The 24490-nt window shown below is 48.1% G+C and overlaps 1 protein-coding gene across 1 annotated transcript in view; it reads left to right on the forward strand.

The window, feature by feature from the left end:
- The first annotated feature begins 3865 nt into the window (after positions 1-3865).
- KREMEN2 (kringle containing transmembrane protein 2) overlaps positions 3866-24490 on the forward strand; it is a 59561-nt gene continuing 38936 nt past the window's right edge. Inside the window, exons 1-4 of the mRNA XM_060256331.1 lie at positions 3866-4017; positions 18095-18361; positions 19555-19679; positions 22093-22246. Of these exons, the coding sequence (XP_060112314.1) occupies positions 3954-4017; positions 18095-18361; positions 19555-19679; positions 22093-22246 (610 nt within the window). The 5' untranslated portion in view covers positions 3866-3953. The remainder of the gene's footprint in view (positions 4018-18094; positions 18362-19554; positions 19680-22092; positions 22247-24490) is intronic.

Raw genomic sequence — 24490 nt, forward strand, 5'->3', positions numbered from 1 at the left:
AATTCCAGATAAAACTCCCTCTAAGCTGTGGAGTCTTGTGAGCAAATATTCTACTTTGTGAACTACTGGCATTAAAGTTGTGAGCTGCTGCATGAATTAGTTTGCTCTGGGGCCATTTTTCCTGAGCTAAGACAAAAATGTGTGAGCTGGAGGCTAAAAAGCTATAAGAACATAAGAGAAGCCATGTTGGATCAGGCCAATGGCCCATCCAGTCCAACACTCTGTGTCACACAGTGGCCAAAAAATTTGTTTATATATATATACATATACACATATATACACTGTGGCTAATAGCCACTGATGGACCTCTGCTCCATATTTTTATCTAACCCCCTCTTGAAGCTGGCTATGCTTGTAGCCACCATCACCTCCTGTGGCAGTGAATTCCACATGTTAATCACCATTTGGGTGAAGAAGTACCTTTTATCCGTTCTAAACTGACTGCTCAGCAATTTCATTGAATGCCCACGAGTTCTTGTATTGTGAGAAAGAGAGAAAAGTACTTTTTTCTCTACCTTCTCCATCCCGTGCATAATCTTGTAAACCTCTATCATGTCACCCTGCAGTCGACGTTTCTCCAAGCTAAAGAGCCCCAAGCGTTTTAACCTTTCTTCATAAAGAAAGTATTCCAAACCTTTAATCATTCTAGCCCTTTTCTGGACTTTTTCCAGTGCTATAATATCCTTTTTGAGGTGCGGTGACCAGAATTGCACACAGTATTCCAAATGAGACCGCACCATCGATTTATACAGGGGCATTATGATACTGGCTGATTTGTTTTCAATTCCCTTCCTAATAATTCCCAGCTAGCTCACACTAACTCAGCTTAGAGGAAACACTGGATCCAGAAACTCTTTGTGGAAACAAAATTCTCAAAAAATGTTTAAAGTTCATGAGGGGCACCCGTTTCCCTCTTGAGAATTCCAGCACTTCTTTTTCCAAAAGAAAAGCCCAGGTGGAAAGTACCAAGTCACAGCCAGCTTATGGTGACCCGGTAGGGTTTTCAAGCCTACAGATGTGCAGAGGTGGTTTGCCATTGCCCGCCTCCATGTCACGACCCTGGTATTCCTTGGAGGTCAGGATCAGGCTAGCCTGGGCAATTCGGGACAGGGCCTTTTTGGAGGGAGTGAAGGATAAAAATATACCAAGGGGAGGGGGAAGCAGGGCTGGTGCTAGGCTTTTTGACGCCCCAGGCAAGACTACCTACTTCCATGAGCCCCCCCACCCCACAGCACGGCCGCCAAGTGCTCCTCAGCGCACCTGCCCTCCTCCCCCCCACTGGCCCCAGGTTCAAGTCCTGTCAAGTTTAGCCTTGGGAGGATGCTGGGGCAAAAAGTAAAAGTGGCTGGGCAGTTCCTGCACAGTGCGGTCTTTGGAGTCTGCTGGGCTCCAAGGAGCGCACTGTGCAGGCACTACTCACATTCACATTCCCCAGGTCTTTAACAGGGCAGAGTCTGTGCTCCATGGAGCCTGCTTTCCATTGGGGAAGGCAGGCTCCAAAGAGCACACATGCTGTGTGTGGGGAGAGTGGTGCCCCCATCAGGTGGCACCCTAGACGGCTGCCTACTTGGCCTACTCCCAGGCACTGGCCATGGGGGGAAGTAACAATAGATTATTTGGGTGAAAGCCTCAAAGTCATTTGGAGGAGGTTTCAGTTTTGTAAACCACATTAGACATTTATTAAAGAAGGCTTGTGAAGGCAGCATCATCAAAAGGCGACAGGACACGAGCCTCTTTTTTCAGCTCCAGGATTCGACTCTGCAATGTCCAGACAAGCAGAAATAAAGGCCTTGCGTACAAAACAAATGTCCCCGCAAATAAGTCATCAGAGCTTGGCCATACACCTCAGCGTTTTCAGCCACTGCGGCTGGTTTCTAAGCCTCATCACTACACCTTTTTTTAATTTTTAAAAACCTAATAAGCCACTTTGTAGGGGTCCTCAGGATTCATCACTCCGGAATAATGTAGGGATGATTCTATTTACTGGATTATTAGTTCTGCAATTAGGGGATCACCAGGCTGCCTTTTTTCTTAAGTTATTTCCATATTGGGTCGGGCATAAGCCTGATCTAGAGCTTGATCCCTCCGCGCTTAATTTGTATAAATTATTAGTATTGTTTTAAACGGAAGCCCTGGGCTCTCCACGCGACCCTGGAAGTTCTTCCCTCCGAATTGCCCTCGTGCTGAGCTGGAAGGGTGAAGGGACGCGAAGCCAAGCTGCAGACGACACACACCTAAACAAACGATTCGAGGCAAATGGATCGGGACCCAGCTTAAGGTTTTCCTACGAGCTGGGCTGAGAGTCTGGCAGAGGCCACCCCCTCCGGCCCGCGCGCCCCGCCCTCCCGGACTCTGAGTGCATCCGGGGGGCGCACTCTGCACGTGCTCAGAGCCGTCCTTCGATCACGTGCCCTCGGCCTTGGGCCCGGAGAGCGTGCAAAATGCTGCCTCCGCGGCCGCCCCTTCTCCTCGCCGCCTGGCCGCGCTCCCTCCCTCCCCTCCGGTCTCAGATTTCAAGGCTGGGCGCGGGGCTGCTGAGAGCGGGCGAGAAGAGAGAGGCGCCCTCGGAGGAGCCGCCCGCCGCCTCCCTCGGCCCTCCCCCTTCGGGATGGGACGTCCCAGGGGCGGCCGCCGGTCGGGGCGGGGAGATCTTCGGGGAGTGGGGTGGGGATGGCGGGGGAGCCGCCTTCCCTTCTCTCGTCGGCCGCTGCCAGGGGAGCGAGCTCGGGGGGACGCGGCGACGGAGAGCCCAGCAGCAGCAGCCCGAGCGAGGACGGATCCCGTCCAGCAGGAGCCGAGGCGAGAAAGGCCGGCCGGCGCCCCTGCGGGTGGGGCGGCTGCTGCCGCAGGTGGTGCTCTAGGGCGGCGGCGCTGAGATCCGATCGCCTTCTCCCCCCCCCCCCCCTTTCCCTCCACTGATCCGCCTGGAGTCGAGCGCCTCCCCCCCCCCCCCCCCCGCCTCGGGATTCAGTCTGCACCCGAATCGAGACTGTTCCTCGGGAGGTAAGAGAGGGCGGAGGGAATCCTCGCACCGACGACAGCCTCGCAGGCGCCGAGATCCCCGCGGGGATGGAAGGAACCCACCTGATCCCACCTGGCATGGACAAGAATTGAGGCGTCTGGTCCCAGCCGCTGCCCCCCCTCCCGTCAGAAAAGAGAAGCGAGTCTGGATTCACACAAGGAGAGCGCGCGGGGGTGGTGAGGTGGGGGACGAGAAGAGATTGGTGGAAGCCGAGAGAACTAGAGCGGTGGAGGAGGAGGAGATCTGCAAGCATCGTTTCTGGCAAGAGATCCACCGGGTTCAGGATCTGTTGGGGGAGGGATCTGAAGCTGTGAGGAAGGAGGAGACCGGATCCTCCTCAAGTCCAAGTCGTCAGCCTGAAGAATCCTCAGATCCTTTAGGGAGATGATTTCCCCTTCACACAATCCATCGGGTTCAGGATCCCACCAGCTCAGAAGGCAGGGGACCCAGTCAGGCTTGCCCCGTCTGATGGGAAAAGAAGTTCTCTTCGGTTCCAGATGCACTTGAGCCAGCTGGTTCCTCAAACCAGGAGGGGACTTGGCTACCTTGTCTCTCGGGGATCCCCACAGGAGAGGGCCAGGGACATGTGATCCCCCATGAGATCCAGGACTCTGCAAGGCAACAACTGGAAGACCAGTTAGACGGGTTCCACTTTCAACCATGGCTAGGGACTCTCTCCACTAAACTGCTGCCAAAGTAGAGAGCCGCTGAGATCACCCACTTTGCAGAGCTCCCAAGTGATCATATCGGTTGACTGGTGCTTTGACAGTACAGAGAGACCTGCTCCTCCCTCCCTCGCCACCCATTGCAGCCCACCCCTCCAGGCCTGCCGCCTGCCACATCCCCATCTGGGACCCTGGCTGTACCGGTGGTGCCACCAAGTGGTGGGGCAGCCTCGGTGCCCGGGGCAGGGGGGTGACTCCGTCCAGAGATGCCCTGGGTGGTCTTTGGCTTCCTGCTTCTGCTTCGAGGGACACGGGCTCTCCAGGGGGCAGGTGAGTGAGTGGGACAGGGTGGGAAAGGGCAGCCTGGGCCAGGATCCTTGCTTGGGCTCTAGGGGAAGTGGCAGAATTGAGAAGGGGGGGAGCAAATTCCAGGATTCCCTTTATGAAACCCTCTGTGGGGGGAGTGGAATGATCAACCACACTCCTGGGTCCTCAGCCTTACTGAAGGCTGTTTCAGACCTCCTGGCTTTTCCATCTTGTGTGCATCTCTCCCTGCTACCAATTTTGCTTGTCTTCAGGGTGCTATTGGACTGTTTTTGTCTTCTGCTGCAGACAAACACTGCTACCCAACTTGATCTATGTCTGCCCAAGTGTGCCTAAGTCCTTTGAAAAGCCAGTGAGGGGGGAGGGCTTGGGGGGTGCATTGCAGCTTAAAGGCATGAGTCCTCATTCTCAGGGCCACTTGGATAGCTGGAGAGCCGGGCGGTGTTTTTGGCATCCAGCCCTTTCCCTGCTCCTGCCCTGGCGGGACCCCCACCACCTCCTTTCCTCCCTGCCTCCACTTGGCCCAACAAGCCCCCAGCCTCATCTGCAGCCACTTGTCCCTTGCCCAACGCAGGCAGACAGACGGACAGAGCCCTGCCGATTTCACACTCAGCCCCAGGACAGCTGCTGGATCCCAAGTGACAGTCTCGGGGAAAAGGGGGAGCCCGTCCACCTTCACCTCCACTTTCAGGGCCAGACGGCCTCTGCCTCTCTTCAAACGGGATTGGATGCCAGCCAGGATACCTGTCGGATGGGAATCCCAAACTCAGGAACTGGCTGAGCCGGGTTGGGCAGGGTTGTACTTGGAGAGGCCACAATGCCGCTGATGGCAGGGGTGGGGAGGGAAATGTCCCCTCCTCCCCCGCAGAGGGCCTTGGGCACTTCCCCCGGCAGTTTGGAAAGCGATCCCAAGGTTTAAGTGGCTTTGTGTGGGAGAAGTGTCAGCTCTTTTTCCGGAGTCATCTTTAGAAACATCCTAAAGAAATTCTGGGTTCTTTCCGGGGAGTGGGTTAGGGCAGGGAATGAATTCTAGTTATGCCTTCCCCCTCCTCAAATTTAGCATGTTGGGGCTGGCCAACGTGGGAAACAGGATGTTGGACTATCACTGGTTGGATCCAGCAGGGCACCTCTTATGTGCTAATAGCAATGCAAGCAGAATGTAAGGAGATGGAGGGAGAGTAGTGGGACTCTAGGCAGTCCCAAAGTCACAACTTAGCATTTGGAAAGCCTCCTTTCCATTCACAGGGTAGTACCGGGTTTATAGCCAGAAGGGAGGAAACTTTGAAGAAGACACTCAGCATATGTTCAGAGGCTGTTTTTATAACCGCAGAACACATTCCAGAGCCTAAAACTGATAACAGGGTTTGAAGCTAGACCCTGGTGCCAAGAAACAAACGGAGATGGATGTCCTGAAGAAAAAGCCACAAACAAAACCAATGTATCTTCCTTTCTTAAGCCTGACCAAAAGGAGACTGGCTTTCTTATTCTTCTAAATGTATTTTCCCAGGGAGAGAGAAAGCAAAGGGACTGAGCAAGAGCCTAGATCTGGAGCTCAGTGTGAGAGCCAGCTGCTGCTCCAGCAGGTCAGTGGTTCCCTCTGCGTCCGTGCCTCCTTTCACACTGTACTTTTAAAATTCCCCACTTCTGAAATTAGTTTACCAGGAGCCCTTACTCCAAAGCAACATCAGTCATCTCTTCCACAGGTGAATGCACAGAGTCTTATGCCTGCAACTGCATGCAAAAATCTCTTGATAGGGGGTGCTTATACCCGTGGCAGAAAGGGGAAATGACAACTGACCCACGGCCACCAAGTAAAATAGTGACAGGAAACTGTTGTTATAACAAAAGAGCATTGCTTCTCAATTGCCCTTTGCCCAACCAAACTCTCTGTGTGTGTATATGTGTGTGTGTGTGTGACTTTCAGAGAGCAAATGCCCCCCCTCCTGTGATTCAGTGTGGATCTTCCTTTTGCTGGGGTAATTTATTCCAGCCAGTTCAGTCAGTCCCCTTTATTGTACAATCAACAGATCTCTTTGAGAGATTACAGAGGACAGCTGTTATAAAAGCTTGTGCAAATACTGTAAACTTTTAAAAGTTCCATCATCATCCAAGTTCTCAACACTTTTAATATACATATTAACCCCCCACACACACACCCACACACAGAGAGAAAGGGTAACCAACAGTGACATTCATCGTTTACATCTTTCTAAGTCTGATGAAGTCAATGAGTTAGAAAGGGTATAACTCTTCTTAGGATGGCACTAGAAATCTTCTGCAGAACAAGCTGGGTAAGTAGTGGCCCAAAGAGATACAGGAGGGGCTTCAGTTGTCCATGGGAGTGGGGAGGAGGGGCTTCAGTTGCCCATGGGATCTTCTGCTTTGCTAGGGTGTCCCCACACATTGGTTGAAAAGCTGAATGTCCAGCCAAGATCCAGCAGGTGACCCTTTTCCTGGCACCCTGATGTTAGTGGGTAACCAAAATTTCTTCTTATTCACGAAAATCTGATGGAGACGGAGTTAGCCAGTCTAGACGTTACAGAGCCCCAACAGCGATCCAATTTCCTCTTTGTTTTCTTACCCAGCATCAGCCATGGTTTCTCCCCATGTCTGTTTCAACACTGGCGAGACAGGAGGCTGCCATCAGGGGGCGCTGTGAAGCAGGGAGCAGTTGAGTCCATCTTTTCTTTCTGTTTGCTACCTTCCCAGGGTGACACCCCCCCTTTCCTGTCCTGCAAGGATGATTTTTTATTCTACTCTAGAGTTCTCGCCTTCATCAGCACGCGCTGGCCCTTTTCTTTTAAACCAACAATATGTTTTTTGAAGCTCCGTTGAGAGCCATTTGTTTTGGTATCTTTTAACTTCCTTCACAAGTAGTAGCAATATGGATTTACTCTTGAGCCACTTTGGTGTAGTGGTTAAGTGTGCGGACTCTTATCTGGGAGAACCGGGTTTGATTCCCCACTCCTCCACTTGCACCTGCTAGCATGGCCTTGGGTCAGCCATAGCTCTGGCAGAGGTTGTCCTTGAAAGGGCAGCTGCTGTGAGAGCCCTCTCAGCCCCACCCACCTCACAGGGTGTCTGTTGTGGGGGAGGAAGGCAAAGGAGATTGTGAGCCGCTCTGAGACTCTTCGGAGTGGAGGGCGGGATATAAATCCAATATCTTCTTCTTCCCCCTTCCTCGCCCTGGTTTTGTGGAATATGTGGATTTGGGGCTGCCTGTGGAGCCTCCAGTGATTGTAAGGGGGGAACTGGGGTTATTCTTTCACAGTCCTACAAACAGAACTGATTCCATGCTATCAAGCCAGGACTTAAAGAAATAAATTCCAAACCCCACACTTGGCCACTCTCCTGCAAGTCTCTCCACAGGACAATCCATCATTTGCTCTTATAATCAAATCTACTGCACTGATTGAATTATGTTTTCGGTGACCTCAGGGATTAGCTGAGCTTTGTGGGGGTTTTCTCCCCCCCCCCCTCATCTATTGTAGTTTGCAGAGTGCCTTAGGTTTTCTTGGATCCCTGAGTCACTCCTCTTTGGGATATCTAGTTTTGAACATTCCCCCTGGTTCCTGAAGGTGTCTGGGTCATTTTTGAGCCTGAGAGATGTCTTGTAGATCAGTTACCTGCTCAGTTCAAGGCAGGACACAGACTGTATTAGGAAGGTGGCATGTTTTGTAGTGGGGGGAGAGCTGGAAAAACCTCATTCCAGTGTGCACACAATCTCACGCCTTCCAAAGTTTCACAGATGCAAACAGATACTTTTGTACACTGCTAACACCCTTGTTTCCATACTGTCTACTAGGGTTGCTTATTGACTTGGAGAAAAATGTCCTTTCCCTTTCCACAAATTATACCTCTATCAAAAGGATTGGCCTTTCCCCCCTCCTCCAGGCCAGCTGGCAACACTACTGACTAGCACCCCCCTCCTCACTATTCCACATTGGTGGAGGCTGTTGTGCCGCCCAGGAAGTTCATGTAAAGGGGCAGAGATACAGGGAGATGGTGCAGCACATGAAGGCACATATGCAGCACATGAAAGCGCATGATACAGCTAAGTGAGGTCTGGATCAGTCATCTCGGGTAGGGTGTAGAATGGCTGATCATACATAGCTGCTTTGAATTCAAATTCATTTGACTTGCCATCTCAGACAGTTACATTCTAGAGACTCGAAGAATGCTTGAGGATCTGAAGAAAGGCAGATGAGAGCTTCAAAAAGCATCTTCAGACTCTTCCTCCCAGGAAGCAAAACTGAAGCAATAAGATCCGATGTACTGGAGAGTCAGGGTGATGACTTGGCACTCCCTGAGCCTGTGCAACTTGCCTAGTTCAAAAGCACCTTGTGACTAGCATGCGTTGTTTGTGAATGGCCTTCACGCAATTGTCTGTACCTGATCAACTTAGATTGGGGGGCGGGGTTAGTTAATTTAGTTTAATTGAAATTTATCCAGCCTTATTATAGTTCATAGCAATACGAGCCAATGTGGTGTAATGGTTAGAATTAGACCCAGGGAGACTTAGAATCAGAGAAGGATATTCGTAGTACTTTTATCTCTGTGGAGGGAGTTTAGGATAAAAATATGAGTAAAAATACCTTCATTCTTCAAGGCACTGGATCAAGAATGTTGCACTATTGCATTGAAAAATACCAACTGTAAATCTAATGACTGGTTCTCCTTACAAGGAATTATGGCCCTGAGACTTTACCTACCACTCTGATGATCATACCTTGCTTCAAGGTATGGCACAGGGTGGCACAGATCTCCCTTTATTTTGTCCTCACAACAGTGTGTGGTAGGTTAGGCTGAGGGAGAGAAAGAAGGAGTGAATAATTGGTCTAGAGTCTCTGAGTAAGCTGAACCTGGGTCTTCCCAGTTTGAATTTGACACACTAAACTCTGTGCCAGACTGGTTCTTTCTCTTCTTTCAAACCACACTCATAAAAAGGGCATTTTAAAGAAGCAAAACATCTTGCCTCACTTCCTAAAACTCATCAGGTTTCAGTGCAAACTGGCTTCCCTGGGAAGCGGTCCACTCCCTGCTGTTATAATCTGAATGGAGGGGCCTGAAAAGCAAGCCTTCCCCCCCACCCCCAGTTCTGGAAGGCTGGATTTAGGCAGAAAGAATATATTAGGCTGGCCCAGATCTTGCCATACAGGGCTTTGTGGGTAGGTTGCGCCATTTCCTTCTAAGAAAAAAGAGAGAGGAATTAATGGAGTGGTAATTAAGTAATTTATTTGTCAAGACCATAAATCATTACAATGATAAAAGAGTAATGTAAGTTTACAGTTCCATAAGTCATACTGCTATGGGTCATGACAACCCTCCGTTTGTATGTTCTGCTTCAAGCTTTTGATGTGCCTTGGCGGCTCCGGAAGGAAAAGAAATAGTTGTCTATACAATGGGTTGATCCAGAGCTGCCCTTCCAACCCTGGAGGATTCTTCTAGTCATGAAAGGAATCTGATTGGTGAAAGGAATCCTTTCCTGAGTGGAGGAGTTGACCTTGAGTGGAGCCATAGCTGTAGAGTCAACCAAATGGCTATGTTTCTGTCAGCCGGTAACAACTAGAATCTCTTGATGAATAGATTGAGGCTCCTTTCCTGAAAGAAAACTGCCCAGATATTTTCGCTGGGGTGTAATTAGAACAGAAGAAGGAAGAATGTGGCCACTCTCCTACCACTCTCTATAAAACACTGAATCTTATTTTTTAATTATTTATTTTAAACATTTCTGTTCCTCTCTCCACCCAAATAGAATCCAACCAGCTTTTCTTCTGAGCTACTTGATGACCCAAAAAGGCTTTACTCTGTGGATCGTGACACCTGCATGGATAAAAGTTGTGTGGACAGGCAGCTGTAAGGAGGGGAACTGTGAGATGGAGTGAATAAGCTGGCTGTATCCAGCCCTATGTGTGACTCTGGAGTCATGTGACTGGAACTCCTGAAGAAAGAGATTTGGATCAGGGCCATAATCTAGTCAGGAATAAGTTCCATGTTATTCAGCAGGGTGTACTCACAGGAAAGTGTCCTTTGAATTGTAGTTTTAACCTCTGGTATAGGTGGAGCACCATAAACTCTAGATACCTTGTAGATATCCCCTTCATCCTAGTGTGGCATAGTAGCTAGCATGCTGATGAAGACTGAGGAGACCTGGGTTCTAGTCTCCACTCAACCCGCATGATCCTTGGGCCGTTGGATCTGTTTTAGCCTAATACCACCCTCAAGGTGTTAAGAAAATAAGGAAAAAGTAATTTAGACTACTCTGAAATAATTTTTTATTTTCTATTTCTAACCTGCCTTCCCCACGAATGGGCTCAAGGCGGGTAACAACAAGTAGCATTTGAAAACAAACCATTTAACAATAAAATTAAATATCCAATATACCGTACATTAAAAGATCAATTAGAATCCTTGGAGAAGTACAGGCTATGCATGTATTCCATAGACAGATCCTGCACTTTCTAAAACAACATGCATTCCTGTCTTGGAGTCTCCAGCTCAGCGTAAAGCAGTTGATTAGGGTCACCATATTTTGAAAAGTAAAAAAAGAGGATGTATTTCCCAACCTGACTACTTCAAACAAGTGATCACTATGACAAATCTCATTTTAAATACCCTACTGTTTAAGCTGTGATAATTGTTACTAACTAGGAATATTCCTAACCTTCCAACCCCCCAAAAGGACATTTCCATCAGTTTCTTTAGAAGAGCCCAAAGAAAGAGGACATTTCTTCTTAAAAGAGGACATCTGGTAACCCTACAGTTGATGGAGCCATTACGGGCACACAGCAGAGAATTGTGAGGTGTGTTTCAAAGTGTACAGACAATTCTATCAGCTATGTTTTTTCCCTGCCTCTCCTACAAGGATCACAAGGCAGCATACGTTGTTCTTCCTCCCTGTGTTTTAACCTCACAGCTAACCTTAAGAAGGGAATGAGGGCTGAGCGAAACAGCCAGGCTTCAGGTTGCTATCTTTATGGTTTCTCAGATTCTCCTACAAGCTTCTGACCATTACATCACACTGTCTAGGGCTCAACACTATCAGTCTGTATGTGAGGGCCCAGCCTAGACCACCCCCAATGGCCTCCTTCATCTGTCCAAGTCTGGAGAAGATCAGCAATGGGCCTGTCAGCAATGGTGGCCCTGTCATTTTTCCAGGGAGCTTGGCCACCATGACTGATGCTCTGGCTGAAGAAGTGTCTGAATAACCCCAGGGGTCCCCAGAGCACGCTTTGAAAACAAACACACTTTGAAAACAACCGTGTGAACGCACCCCCCTGATATGTAGATATATATTTAGCAAGGATACTTTCTGAATTCTTGTCTAGCCCTTTCCAAACAGCCTGGCAGCCTTTTCGACAGCTGCAGCCAGAGCAGAGGAAGCCGCTTACAATAGTCCCGAAATAGCTAATCCCACATTTGTCAGAATCGAGTTATTTTTCTCCCAGCCGTGTGCATTCACATTTCTTCAGCAATTCCGCCACCGCTGGCAAATGGAGAATCCAGGGACACTTATCCCTCTGATGTGCCAGTTCTTTGTGTCCCCCCTCCTTCACTCCCTCAAGACTATCTCACATTCTGCCCTTTATCCCCCCTCCCAAGACAGCCCCCCACTGGGCCCAAGCAGCCGCTAGAAGCCTCAGCTGCCAACATGCGCCACCTGCTAGACAGCCAGGCTCCAGCCTCCATCTCCATCAGCTTCTCCACATCCCCCCATCCATTCTCCCTCCGGCCTCTACCCCTTTTTTGCTTTATATCAAACACCTGTTTATTATGTTCTCAGCTATTTCCATCCCGAACAACAGGTGGGGCCTGTCCCCCTGGGGCTTGGGGTCTGGAAAAGCATCTGGTTACACCACGAGAGGTTTGGGCTGGGGAGGGGGGGGGGAGATGGTGGCAGGGGAAGGGAAGCGAGATTTTTGGGCCTATTCCCAGCTGTGGAAGGACATTAATATGTCTGGGATCGGACCTGGAAGGCTTGGAGCCAGGACTCCTGAGTTCTCTGAGAGGCACAAAGCAAATGGACGTTTCTCACAGTCCTTTGGCCTTTGGAGGTGGGCGGGGGGGGGGGTGACTGTTTTTTTCCTTTCTCCTAGCCCAGATGACATCGACACCTGGTTGCTGGAACTGATTTGACCTGATAGAATTTGTGCCAGGTTGTGTGTTTTAAAAACATAAAGGGGAGAGGGGTGTAAGAATCAAGATTCTGCACCTAGAACCTGAGCATTCTGTGATCTGTTTCCAACAAACACATTTGCATAGATCTGTAATTTGGCCAAATGGATTTTGCTTCTGCTGTACTTAAGAGAAGAGAAGGAGGTATGCCAGGCACTTGGAATTCTTCTCTCTGACCACTGGGAATCTTGTTCTTATCCCCCAGATTATACTTCTGCTTATTTTACATTCCTAACCCCTCCTCCCCGGCACCCACTGCTGGCCACAATCCTATGACAGATGGGCACTGCTGAATTTTCAGAATGACAGGTGTGAGGGCTTCAGTCATGAGTTCTGATTAGGCATCTCTGCCTCCTTGATCCCAGAGGAGAGGCTGTGGTAAGCTAGGAGTGAGAAGGAAACCACTTGGTGCATGCTCAGGAGCACTTTGCCCTTTACAGTAACCACTGTGTGAGTTCAAGGGGAAGGAAAGGATTAAAAAAGAGTTCTCGGGGGCTGAAAACCAACTGACGTGATTTGAGGACAGGCGCTGAACCCTCATTACTAATGGCAACTTAAGTGGCCAGCTCTGCATTGGAAAATAGCTGGAGATTTTGGGGAGTGGAACCTGAGGAGAGCAAGGTTTAGGGAGGGAAAGGACCCCAGCAGGGTACAATACCATAGAACCCAGCCTCCAAAGCAGCCATTTTTTCCCAGGGAACTGATCTTGGTCATTTAGAGATAAAATGTATTTGTGGGAGTTCTCCAGATGCCACCTGGAAGTTGGCAGCCTTATGACAGGGTCAAGAGGACCCACAGCTGACCTTGGCAGAGGTCAAAGGAACAAAAGAGGGGAGGGCAATCCTGTCTGCCTGTCTCCTCCCTCCCTCCCCAACTTGGCCTGCACTTGACTATCTTGGCATAGCCGATTAAATGTGCCTTTGAAGGCTTTGAACCTCCTCCATCCCCTCCTCCCCGAGTGTAAGATCTAAAAGGGTCTCCTGTGTTTCTTTTGCCTCCAGCCAAGGCTCACACGACACTCTCCACACCACCACCGATTCCCTTTGAATCTTCAAAGTCTTAGCATGCTTTAACCGATTACACATTTAGCATCTCTAATCTCTTCTGGCCCCCACCCTGGAGGCAGCCTTGGGACATGTCCCTCTTTTCTTTCAAGCTTGTCTTGTCACGCTGGCTCTGATGTTCCTCCAGCTCCACATTTGGCGGTTGGGGAGGGGGGAGAGAGAGTTGAGAGGAGGGGCAGCTGGTGATCTCTTGTGAACTCTCGAAGAAGAGGAGTGTCCCTCCCTGCATAGGTCTTCTCACATCCTGAGAAGGGGTCCCAAGATTCAGGGCGCAAGGACAGCTCCAAGCATTTTCCTGAAGCAGCTAGCTCTTTTGCTAAATTTTGCCCAATTTCCATCTTTATTATGGCTTTTGTGATGCAGACCCTATGATTCCCAGCATATACGTTTTGCAGGTCAGAAGGAACTCCCTTTCTCTCCTTTTCGCTAGTGGAAAAGCTGGGCTGAATCCAAGCCATGATTCCTTTTTAAAAACAAGCCCAGAGAGACTATGCCTTGCCTAAGAATGTGATTCCCACGTGGGACTCACAGCCATCAGCTCTAGTTTTTCATCTCGGGCTTTAGTTTATGGCCCGGTGGGTTCAGGAATCAGCTCTTTTGCCCATCTCCCCAATCTCTTCCTTTGGGGCTAGGGTTGCCAACTGACCAGGGTGGAGGAAAGCTTGATCTGAAAACATCAGCAAGTAGAGTTTTCACCACATGAAGACAACTGCAGTCAAGCTCTGAGGTTAGCAGACCAAGCTGCATCTCTTGTGTTTGTTTATACCCCACTTTCCTTCCCAATGGGTACCCATAGCAGCTCACAATATTATTCTCCCTTCTTCCATTTCATCTTTACAACAGCTACCTTGTGAGGTAGACTAGACTCAGAGAGTGACTGGCTCAAGGTTCCACGGCACTGTGGTGATTCGAACCCAGGGCTTCCATTCTAACCACTACGCCACATGTGCACGTTAAAGTTGGCGTCCCTACTGCGGGTTGGCAGAAAAGGAGACAAGACGCCGGGTGTTTGGGAGGTGTACAAACAGAAAAGGAGGATCAAAAACAGCAGGGGAGAGACGCTGAAGCACACATGAAAAAGACACCTGCAAGGACTGGCGGTCCAGACATGTTTCAGAGATATCTTTATCAAGGGAAATTATACATATGATTTCTTCATAAATCTGCCAACAAAGCTGTGTGTTGCTGACACTTGAGACAGACCCAAGCTGTGCCTATCCTTTGGTGATCTTGTGGGATATGCTGAAACCCATCAGGGCTATTCCGCAGTGGTTGGAACATTCCCACATACATTGTATTGGGGGCCTCAGTTAAGACAAATCCACAAAGGATTCTTTAAAGATTTACTTTCTTCCAGAGTTCTGAGTGGGCTCCTAATGTTAGCACATGCACCTTTTCACAGTACCACTAGAGGATTTCAATATCAGGGTGAGCAGGTATTTGTGATGATGATGCAATACATGGACTATAGATGGAGCTGAGCCATTATTCTTTAAACAACAGTGTCATTGGGCAGAGGACCAGGACCCTCATCTAGGGTTACCAGATGTCCTCTATTTAGGGGATATGTCTTCTTTGTTTTGGTGTCTGTCTTCTTTTGAGCTCTTTTTTTTTTAACCTGATGAAAATGTCCTTTTTTGAGGTTGGGAGGCTGAGCCTGTTTTGCCCTATAGTCCTCCATTGGAGGCATTCTTCAGCTTAAATAGTAGGGGTATTTAAAATGAGATTTGTCATAGTGATCAGTCATTTGAAGCTGAGAACTACATCCTCTTTTCTGCTTGTCAAAGTATGGTAACCCTACCTTATCAATATTAACTACCCCGAGGACAGATTCTCATTGAGACCAAATAAGGGGTTAAAGTAATAAGTTCCAAGCCTCCACCAGCTGATCAGAGAGATGCTGACTTCTCACAAGACCTTGAGCCAATCCTTCACTCCACCTAGGCTGCCCCACAGGGTGGTTGGGAGAATAAAATGGGGGACGGGAGAGATGTGTCCCCCAGAACATCTCAGATGACGAGCAGGAGAAAACTGACAGAAACATCGACTGGGGGGGTGACATGATTGAGGTTTACAAGATTATGCATGGGATAGAGAAGACAGAGAAAGAAGTACTTTTCTCCCTTTCTCACAATACAAGAACTTGTGGACATTCAATGAAATTGTTGAGCAGTTGGGTTAGAACTAATAAAAAGGAAGTACTTCTTCACCCAAAGGGTGATTATCACATGGAATTCACAATCACAGGATCTGGTGGCAGCTGCAAGCATAGACAGCTTCAAGAGGGGATTGGATAAACATATGGAGCAGAGGTCCATCAGTGGCTATTAGCCACAGGGTATAGATTGAACTCTCTGTCAGGAGCAAGTGATGCTCTGTATTCTTGGAGCTTGGGAGGAGCGACAGTGGGAGGGCTTCTAGTGTCCTGGCCCCACTGATGGACCTCCTGATGGCTCCTGTGTTTTTTTTGGCCACTGTGTGACACAGAGTGTTGGACTGGATGGGCCAGTAGCCTGATCCAACATGGCTTCTCTCATGTTCTTATGTTCTTAGAAATAAAAAGGTAAAGTCCCCTGTGCAAGCACCAGTCATTTCTGACTTTGGGATGGCGTTGTACCATGACCTTCCCCAGTCAGCTACACTTTATGCCCAGCAAGCTCATTTTACTGACCTCAGAAGGATGGAAGGCTGAGTCAACCTTGTGGAATTTGCTGGTTGTTCTGAGACTTTCTGCAATTTATAGTCTGTAGGGTGTTTTGCAGAGCTGGGTACCAAGATTGGTGGATGAAAAAGGCATTTTTTTCATTTTTTCCACAGAACAATCAGCACAGTCAACAACCATCTTCCTTATCTTCACACCCCTTCCAACCCTCCCAGCAATTAACACAGAACAATGGTCACATTCAACAGCCAGTTTCCTTATCACTACCCTTCCAGGAAGCCCCACCAAACAATGGGCACATCCACAAACCAATTGCCCTTTCATCACACCCCCTCCAGCCTAGAAATAGCAGCTCTCCAGCAGCCCTGGCCCCACTCAATGCACAGCAGCCAAGAAGGTCAGAGCGCCTGCTCCGGCTGCAACGCCACTGAGGATGTTCTCCGCAGCTGAGAACGAAACGTCTGGAAGGAAAACTTTCTCCAGTAGAACATGGTACTTGATCCCGAAAGATTCTACAAACCCTAATGATGTTACCAGCCGTGAAAACCTGAAATCTTTGATAATTAAAAGTTTGTTTTCCTGAGTTGGTAGCTGGCCAACATCATCCCCAGTGCTTGGGAACACTGCTTTGGTGACTGTACTCGATATGCAAGCATTAGGAAATGTAGGCTTTCAAGAGCATAGCTTCAGGTTTTCTGAAATCCCAGAATCTCTATTCTTAGGAACAGCTCTAGAAATCAGAACTTTTATCAGAGCTGGCATAACAAAGTAACAAAGACTTCCAAGTCAGAAGGTCCCTTGTAATAATATATAGCCTTTTTATACCACTTTTCATTGTACTAAGTATTTCATGTACTGTGCCTTGTTACATGTTTTGCAACAGTCCTACAAGATAGGGAAATATTCAGACCATCCTGCATCTGACACCAGAGACTTAGGACTGGAACTTGAAACGTGTTATTCTGGCCCTAAAAAGCATCCATATGGAGCCTGATCACTGGTGCAACTGGGGAGAGTAAGGTTAAACACTTCCCGCTCCTTGTATGCTTTTTTTCTGAGCAAAAACCAGCTTACAACAGTCTGGGAAGGGCCAGATAGCACATCTGGCATTTCAATCACAGCATTCTGTCAGGTGTCATTTGACCCCTTATTACCACCACATTGCAGATGAGATGGCTGGGAGAAAGTTGCCTGCCTGAGGCAGACTGGGGGCTGGGGGGGGGGGGGGAAGGGGCAGGGATGTGGTAAGATTTGAACCAGAGGCCTCTCAGATTACTGTTTTAGCTGCCACACTAGACCCAGCTTCTTCCTTCAGCATGCATATTAGAGGCCTTAAAAACAGTGCCTCCAGCTTTTGCCTCCATTCTTTCCCCCTCCAATGGAAGGGTAACAACAGTGACTTTCCTCACAGGAATGTCAGCATTACTGAAACCCAGCTTGGTGTAGTGGTTAAGAGTGACATACTCTAATCTGGAGAACTTCATTTTCATTTCATTCGATTTATATCCTGCCCTCCCCACTGAGGCGGCTCAGGGCGGCTCACAACATAAAATTCTAATAATAAGATTAATGAATATTAAAATACATTAAATAGTTTACAGCAGTTAAAACAAGAAAACGGGTTGATTCCCCACTCCTCCACTTGCACCTGCTGGAATGGCCTTGGGTCAGCCAAAGCTCTTGCAGAGCTGTCCTTGAAAGGACAGCTTCTGTGAGAGTTCTCTCAGCCCCACGTACCTCACAGGGTGTCTGTTGTGGGGGAGGAAGGTAAAAGAGATTGTAAGCATCTCTGAGACTGAGATTCAGAGTGAAGGTCAGGATATAAATCCAATGTCATCTCCTCCTCCTCCTCAGCTCACAGAGAGCCACATTTACAAATACCATCAACAGGTAGAGCGGTGTTTACTTGTACCTCAGGAAGGCCCATAGGTTACCCAGAAGTGGCTGTTTCAAGGTGGAAACCAACTGCCAACTGTGAGCCGTGTCTGGCAAAGACCTTGCCTACTTTCCCAAAACATGGAACGGGCACCAGCTTGGGAAACAGCGCTTAGAAGGCATGCACAGGCATATAAAAAAACTGCATGTGGCTCTGAAGCCACTGAATAAGTTTCACTGGGGTAACCCAAGGGAACAATTGAGGGCACTGTTCCACTGACCGTCTCTTTCTCTTCTTTTCCCTTAGAGTCGTCTGAATGTTTTATGGTGAATGGGGCTGATTATCGTGGGACACAGAACCGGACTTCTCTAGAGAGCACTGGGCGTCCCTGTCTCTACTGGAACCAGACACGGGAACATGTTTACAACACGGCCAAGTACCCTAATGGCGAGTGGGGATTGGGCAGCCATAACTACTGCCGGAACCCAGACGGTGATGTGCAGCCATGGTGCTACATCTCTGAGAACGAGGAAGGGATCTATTGGAAGTACTGTGACATCCCTACCTGCCACAGTGAGTGCCAAGAGGCTGGGCAGCCAGTGGCAGGGAGGGACAGGCACCAGGCAACAAGAGATAAGTGACTCAGTGTGGTTCAGCTAAGAGAGATGCATCAGAGATGACCAGATAGGATTGAGGAACCTGGAGGGACCAGGCCTTCTCAAGGATTTTTGAGTCCACCTTTCCTGAATATTAAGCAATGAGGTTTTTCAGTTTTTAACCCTCATAGGCACAAGATGCAAAGAAAAATATGCAGATAGTATTCTGCTGGATTGCGCTTTAGAAATTAAATTGGCTGTGGCCCAGTTAATGTTTTGACAGATGCTGTTAAAGTAGAACAGTTAGATTGAGGCCACTAGCCCCTTAGTGACTAAGAAGAGTTTTGCGGTATAACCTTGTATCTGACAGAGGGAGCTTTCATTCTCAAAAAAAGCTTATACCCTGAAAATGTCATTGGTCTCTAATAGGGTTGCCAATCCCCATGTGGGGGCAGGGGACCCCCCAGTTTGGAGGCCCTCCCCCTGCTTCAGGGTCATCAGAAAACGGGGCAGGGAGGGAAATGTCTGCTGCGCATTATTCCCTAAGGAAACTGATTCCCATAGTGTATAATGGAGAATTGATCTGTGAGTATCTGGGTCTCTGGGGGAGGCTGTTTTTTGAGGTAGAGCACCAAATTTGCAGCACAGCATCCAGTGCCTCTCCTCAAAATACCTTCTAAGTTTCAAAAAAATTGGACCAGGGGTCCAATTCTATGAGCCCCAAAAGAAGGTGCCCCTATCTTTCATTATTTCCAAATGGAAGCATTTAAAAGGAGCATGGTCTCTTTAAATGTGATGGCCAGAACTCGCTTTGGAGTTCAGTTATGCTTGCTCCTGGCTCCACCCCCAAAGTCCCCAGATATTTCTTTAATTGGACCTGGCAACCATAGTCTCTAAGATGCTAGCGGACTCGAATATACTATTATTGTTATCCTGCCCTTTGTCCAGGGAACTCAGGTTGGCATAAATGATTCTCCCCTCTTCTGTTTTACCTTCACAACAACCCTGTGAGGTAGGGTAGGCTGAGAAAGGATCACCCAGTGAACTCCCTGGAAGCAACTCACAATGTTGCGCCCAATCAGCATTTGGAATGGGAATCTCCTGGGAGCTAAGTTTCAGAGCTAAATAGGGGAGATCATCTGACTAAAAACCCTTGGTTGTTTTCTTCAGTGCCTGGTTATGTCGGCTGCTTCCTGGATTCTGGGACTCCTCCGGCGCTGAGTGGGAGCAGTGGCACCTCCACCAAGCTCACTGTACAAGTCTGCCTCAGCTTCTGCCGCAAGCGGGGCTATAAGGTAAAGCCCCCTCTCAAATAGGGGACACACTGCCACTGGTTGAATATTTCCTCTCCCCCCAGGAAAACTTGGGCATTGCAATTCCATGAGGGGACCTACGGCTCTCTAACAGGCTTCAGTTCCCATGATGCTTTTGTGGGAAGCCATGATAGGCTGAGATGAAGCAATATATGCACCTTAATACAATTTATGGCCTTGAGGGTTGTCAGCTTTTTCAATTGGTGCTTATCTCCAGGTCTTGAGAGGCTTCATTGGCTGACTTCTGCAAGTTGCACTGCTATGAGAGACACACAAGTAGGCCTCCCGGACATCCTAGAGACCAAGGCCTTCTGTTTCCAGTCTTTGCCTCCACAAATTATCATTCAAGTTGCATGCATCCTGGGCTTTTTTTAAGTAGGAACACAGTTCCAGCTGGCTTGGTGTCAGGGGGTGTGGCCTAATATGCAAATGAGTTCCTGCTCAGCTTTTTCTATCCAAAACCCTGCACACATCCAAACTGTGTACAGAATTGGAAACATGATGAGGTTAGGTCTGGGGTGAGGCAGATCTCTATGTAGAGGTATAGACCATTGCTGTGAGTAGGCTTGCCAGGTAGCCTGCTGGTGGGCCACCCTCCTGCCTCCACCAGCTCTCCCCCACTGATTATTTTCAAAGTGGGAGAAAACAGGGAAGGGGGGATGACATAGCAGATGCAGCATTGCCACATCTGGGGTGCTCTAGGAATTTCCCCTAATCTCTGTTGTCTTTACCATAGAGATTGGGGGAATTCCTAGAGTATCATGGCATAAGGTGATGCCACTTCTGGGTCTTCACTGCATTATGCCACACTCAAAAGCTCTTGGGATTTCCAGGCACAGGTCTGGCAAACCTAGCTGAGGGAGGTTTGAATCCTTTCCTTAAGTCCTCACCATTACCGGTGCTCTCTTGCTCAGAGAGGTGGTTTGATGCTGAAAAGAGATGACATTTTGGCCACTTGCTTACTGGTACTGGTTTGTAGTTGTACCAGCTTACTTTCACCCCTGAGGGATCCCCATTGACCACCAAAAAAACTGTGCTGGACCTCATGGGACCTGCAGGTCCAAAGCTATGTAGTATTGGAGATATAGTAAAGAGGGGGAAAAGCTGGCTGGATCCAGCCCTAGGTCTTGATTCAAACAGAGATCTCCCTCCCCCTTTTCCTGATCAGCCTGATGCCCTTCTGTTTCTTGGCTAGCTGACGAGATCGGAACCTTCCCAGCTGATCAGCCTGATACTTGGTCGGGAATGAGATGGAGTAGCATTTGTTTTGTCTCCCAGCCTCTCCAGACTATCCATTTCTATTGGCGCAACCAATGCACAATTGTTAGCCATTTGTTGCGCTTGGGTTGGACAGCTGTCCTCGTGGGTGTATGAGCCTGTGCCACTGAGACAGCATTTCCTTATCATTTCATGCGCTGAATTTTGTACCTGGGAAAATGCTGTTCTCTCCCCCCACCCCCCAGCATGTATGTCTCTCAGTAATTCTTCTAGGAATGGCTTAGTAACAGACAGGACTAGTGGGGGCCCAGTGGGATATTTTTGGCTCCTTCCCCCTGAATTTTCAGCTGTCTTTGTTTTAACAATTAAAAAAGTCCTTTTATTTATGGAAACATGGTAGGGGGGATGCAGAGGCACTATTGCACACAATTGCTCAATAAGAAATACATTTCTGCTCCCAGTTTCTGATGCTGTAACCTATGGCTTGGATCCAAGAAAGCATTTCCATGCACAGTGTGATTTCCACCAGTCGCCTTGGCAGCAATTGCTCCCATTACGGGTGGTTGATAGGTGCCTAATATGTGTGGCTGTACCATCTGAAAAGGTCTCTGATTGCAGCTTCCCTTCCTTACTGTGCTCCTTTCCTTCCTTACTATGCCCTTTCTTTAATTTTATATTGTAAGCCCAGGGCTAAGCCCAGCAAGAACTCTTTGAAGCTTAGGCCATGCCCCCTGACACCAAACCAGCTTGGAACTGCTTTCCTGTGCATTGCTGTTCAAAAAAAGTCTTGGTAAGCCCCAGGCTTCAGATTCAGTGGGAGCTCACAGGAGCACAGCTCCTGAACCTTTCTGAGAGTTCCTCCTCCTTGTCCATTGAATAGTAAGTGCAGCTGCATAACAATCCCTGGATGAGCGCCACCATCTATTTTTCTACAAAATGACCCCTGGTAAGCCCTATAGGCAAGGCTCATTTTTAGTTAATTTTTGAGCAGCCCCTTTTTACTTGAGATCCCACTTATAAACAGCAGTTAAGCATTAGCATGATATGATCCACAGCCTGAGCCCTTCAATTTAATAAACACCATCCTAAGGTCATGGTTAGGATGAAGAGAGAGATCCCTCATCCTCACCCAGGCACTTCCCTACCGTCTCTTTCTTTTCCCTCTTCCCCTGGGCAGTTTGCAGGGGTGGAAGCTGGCTACGCATGTTTCTGCGGTCACGAGGGAGACATCCGGCGCAGCCAGCCAGTAAGCGCCGTGGAGTGTGACCAAGTCTGCTTTGGCAAGTCCAGCGAACTGTGTGGGGGGGACGGACGGATTGGTATCTATAACGGTAAGTGTGTAGCAAAGTGTATTTGCTTTAAATCAGAAGTTCATCAGGCTGTAGAAAGACTTTAGATCTTCAGCTGCAGATAGCAGCGGACAATATTTTGGGGGGCTGTTGTGGCCATACTAAGAAGTCATAAAGTTGGGATGTTTGGCGTGAGAGATTTGGTTTGGGTCTAGATGATGTAACAGGGTGAGGGGAATCTTTGTCTGGGGCCTCGTGGTGGTTCTTGGTAGCACGACTAAACCTGTGCTGATCTTGTCTTGTTCGCATCAGCAAATGAATGGCTTTGTGCAATTCCAAAGCAGGAGTCAAGTGCATCTTTAAGACCAACAAAGTTTTATTCAGAACATAAGTTTTTGTGTGCTCCAAGCACACTTCATCAGACGAGGAATCAGGTACAGTGTGCAGGGCTATATATAACTGGTAGGCAGTGGTTTAGAATGCAAAATGGTACAAATTTAAGATCCAATTTGTACCATTTTGCATTCTAAACCACTGCCTACTAGTTATATATAGCCCTGCCCACTGTACCTGATTCCTCATCTGATGAAGTGTGCTTGGAGCACATGAAAGCTGACATTCTGAATAAAACTTTGTTGGTCTTAAAGGTGCACTTGACTCCTGTTTTGTTCTACTGCTTCAGGCCAACACGGCTGCCCACTTGGATCTATTTGTGTGATTCCTGGCAGAGACAGACCAAGAGAGAGATCTTGGGGTCATGGTAGATAATTCACTGAAAATGTCAAGACAGTGTGCGTTTGCAATAAAAAAGGCCAACGCCATGCTGGGAATTATTAGGAAGGGAATTGAAAACAAATCAGCCAGTATCATAATGCCTCTGTATAAATCGATGGTGCGGTCTCATTTGGAGTACTGTGTGCAGTTCTGGTCGCCGCACCTCAAAAAGGATATTATAGCATTGGAGAAAGTTCAGAAAAGGGCAACTAAAATGATTAAAGGGCTGGAACACCTTCCCTATGAAGAAAGGTTGAAACGCTTAGGGCTCTTTAGCTTGGAGAAACGTCGACTGAGGGGTGACATGATAGAAGTTTACAAGATAATGCATGGGATGGAGAAAGTAGAGAAAGAAGTACTTTTCTCCCTTTCTCACAATACAAGAACTCGTGGGCATTCGATGAAATTGCTGAGCAGACAGGTTAAAACGGATAAAAGGAAGTACTTTTTCACCCAAAGGGTGATTAACATGTGGAATTCACTGCCACAGGAGGTGGTGGCGTCCACAAGCATAGCCACCTTCAAGAAGGGGTTAGATAAAAATATGGAGCAGAGGTCCATCAGTGGCTATTAGCCACAGTGTGTGTGTGTGTGTGTGTATATATATATATATATATATATATATATATTTGGCCGCTGTGTGACACAGAATGTTGGACTGGATGGGCCATTGGCCTGATCTAACATGGCTTCTCTTATGTTCTTATGTTCTTATTCCTGTATTAGAATACTAAAAACTGGGGGTAGATCACCAATCTGGGTTGGGAATTTCCTGGAGATTTGGGGTTAGAGCCTGAGAAGGGTGGCCTTTGGGGAAGGGAAGGTACTCAGCAAGAATGTGATGCCATGGAGTCCCACCCTACGAAGCTACCATTGTCTCCTGAGGAACTGATCTCTGTAATCTGGAGATAAGTTGCAATTCCTAGAGAACGCCAGGCCCTTCCTAGAGACTTGCAGGCCTCACTGTGGGACCATCCACACTTTGAAAGGCATTTTTAAATCTTTCCCCAGACCTCACCACTGCACTTTACCTCACTTAAACGAGCAGCTTATACTTCCATTGTCAGAAACCTGCCCGCTTAAGGAGACCCTCTGTGAATTGGATACACCAGCCTTCTGAAGCAAGGTGTTTGGTGATCACAGGTAGGACTTTTTGGTGGTGGCACCATGTCCTCCCAACTCCCTGCCCAGAAAAGTGCGCCTAACGCTTTCACAGTTGCCTATTAGGTGCCAGGCCAAGAACCCTTTTCGTTTTTGTTTCAGTTAATTTCCGTTTGGGGTTTTTGTATTCATAATTTATCTCCTGGAATGTGGTGTGTTGTTTGTTGGGTTATGTAATTTTTGGGTCGTAATGTTATTCTTTTTTAAAAAACCTGTTGAACATTTATGTAAAGTGATATGATATCATTAACTTTGGTACATGGCTTAACTTTATGGACTGTCTGAATGTTGTCATTCATGTTGCTGTCTGATTTCTGAAGTAATTTCTTTGATAGCCTGGTGATGGCCTAC

The sequence above is a fragment of the Heteronotia binoei genome, chromosome 15 (genome assembly GCF_032191835.1).
Source record: "Heteronotia binoei isolate CCM8104 ecotype False Entrance Well chromosome 15, APGP_CSIRO_Hbin_v1, whole genome shotgun sequence".
NCBI lineage: Eukaryota > Metazoa > Chordata > Lepidosauria > Squamata > Gekkonidae > Heteronotia > Heteronotia binoei.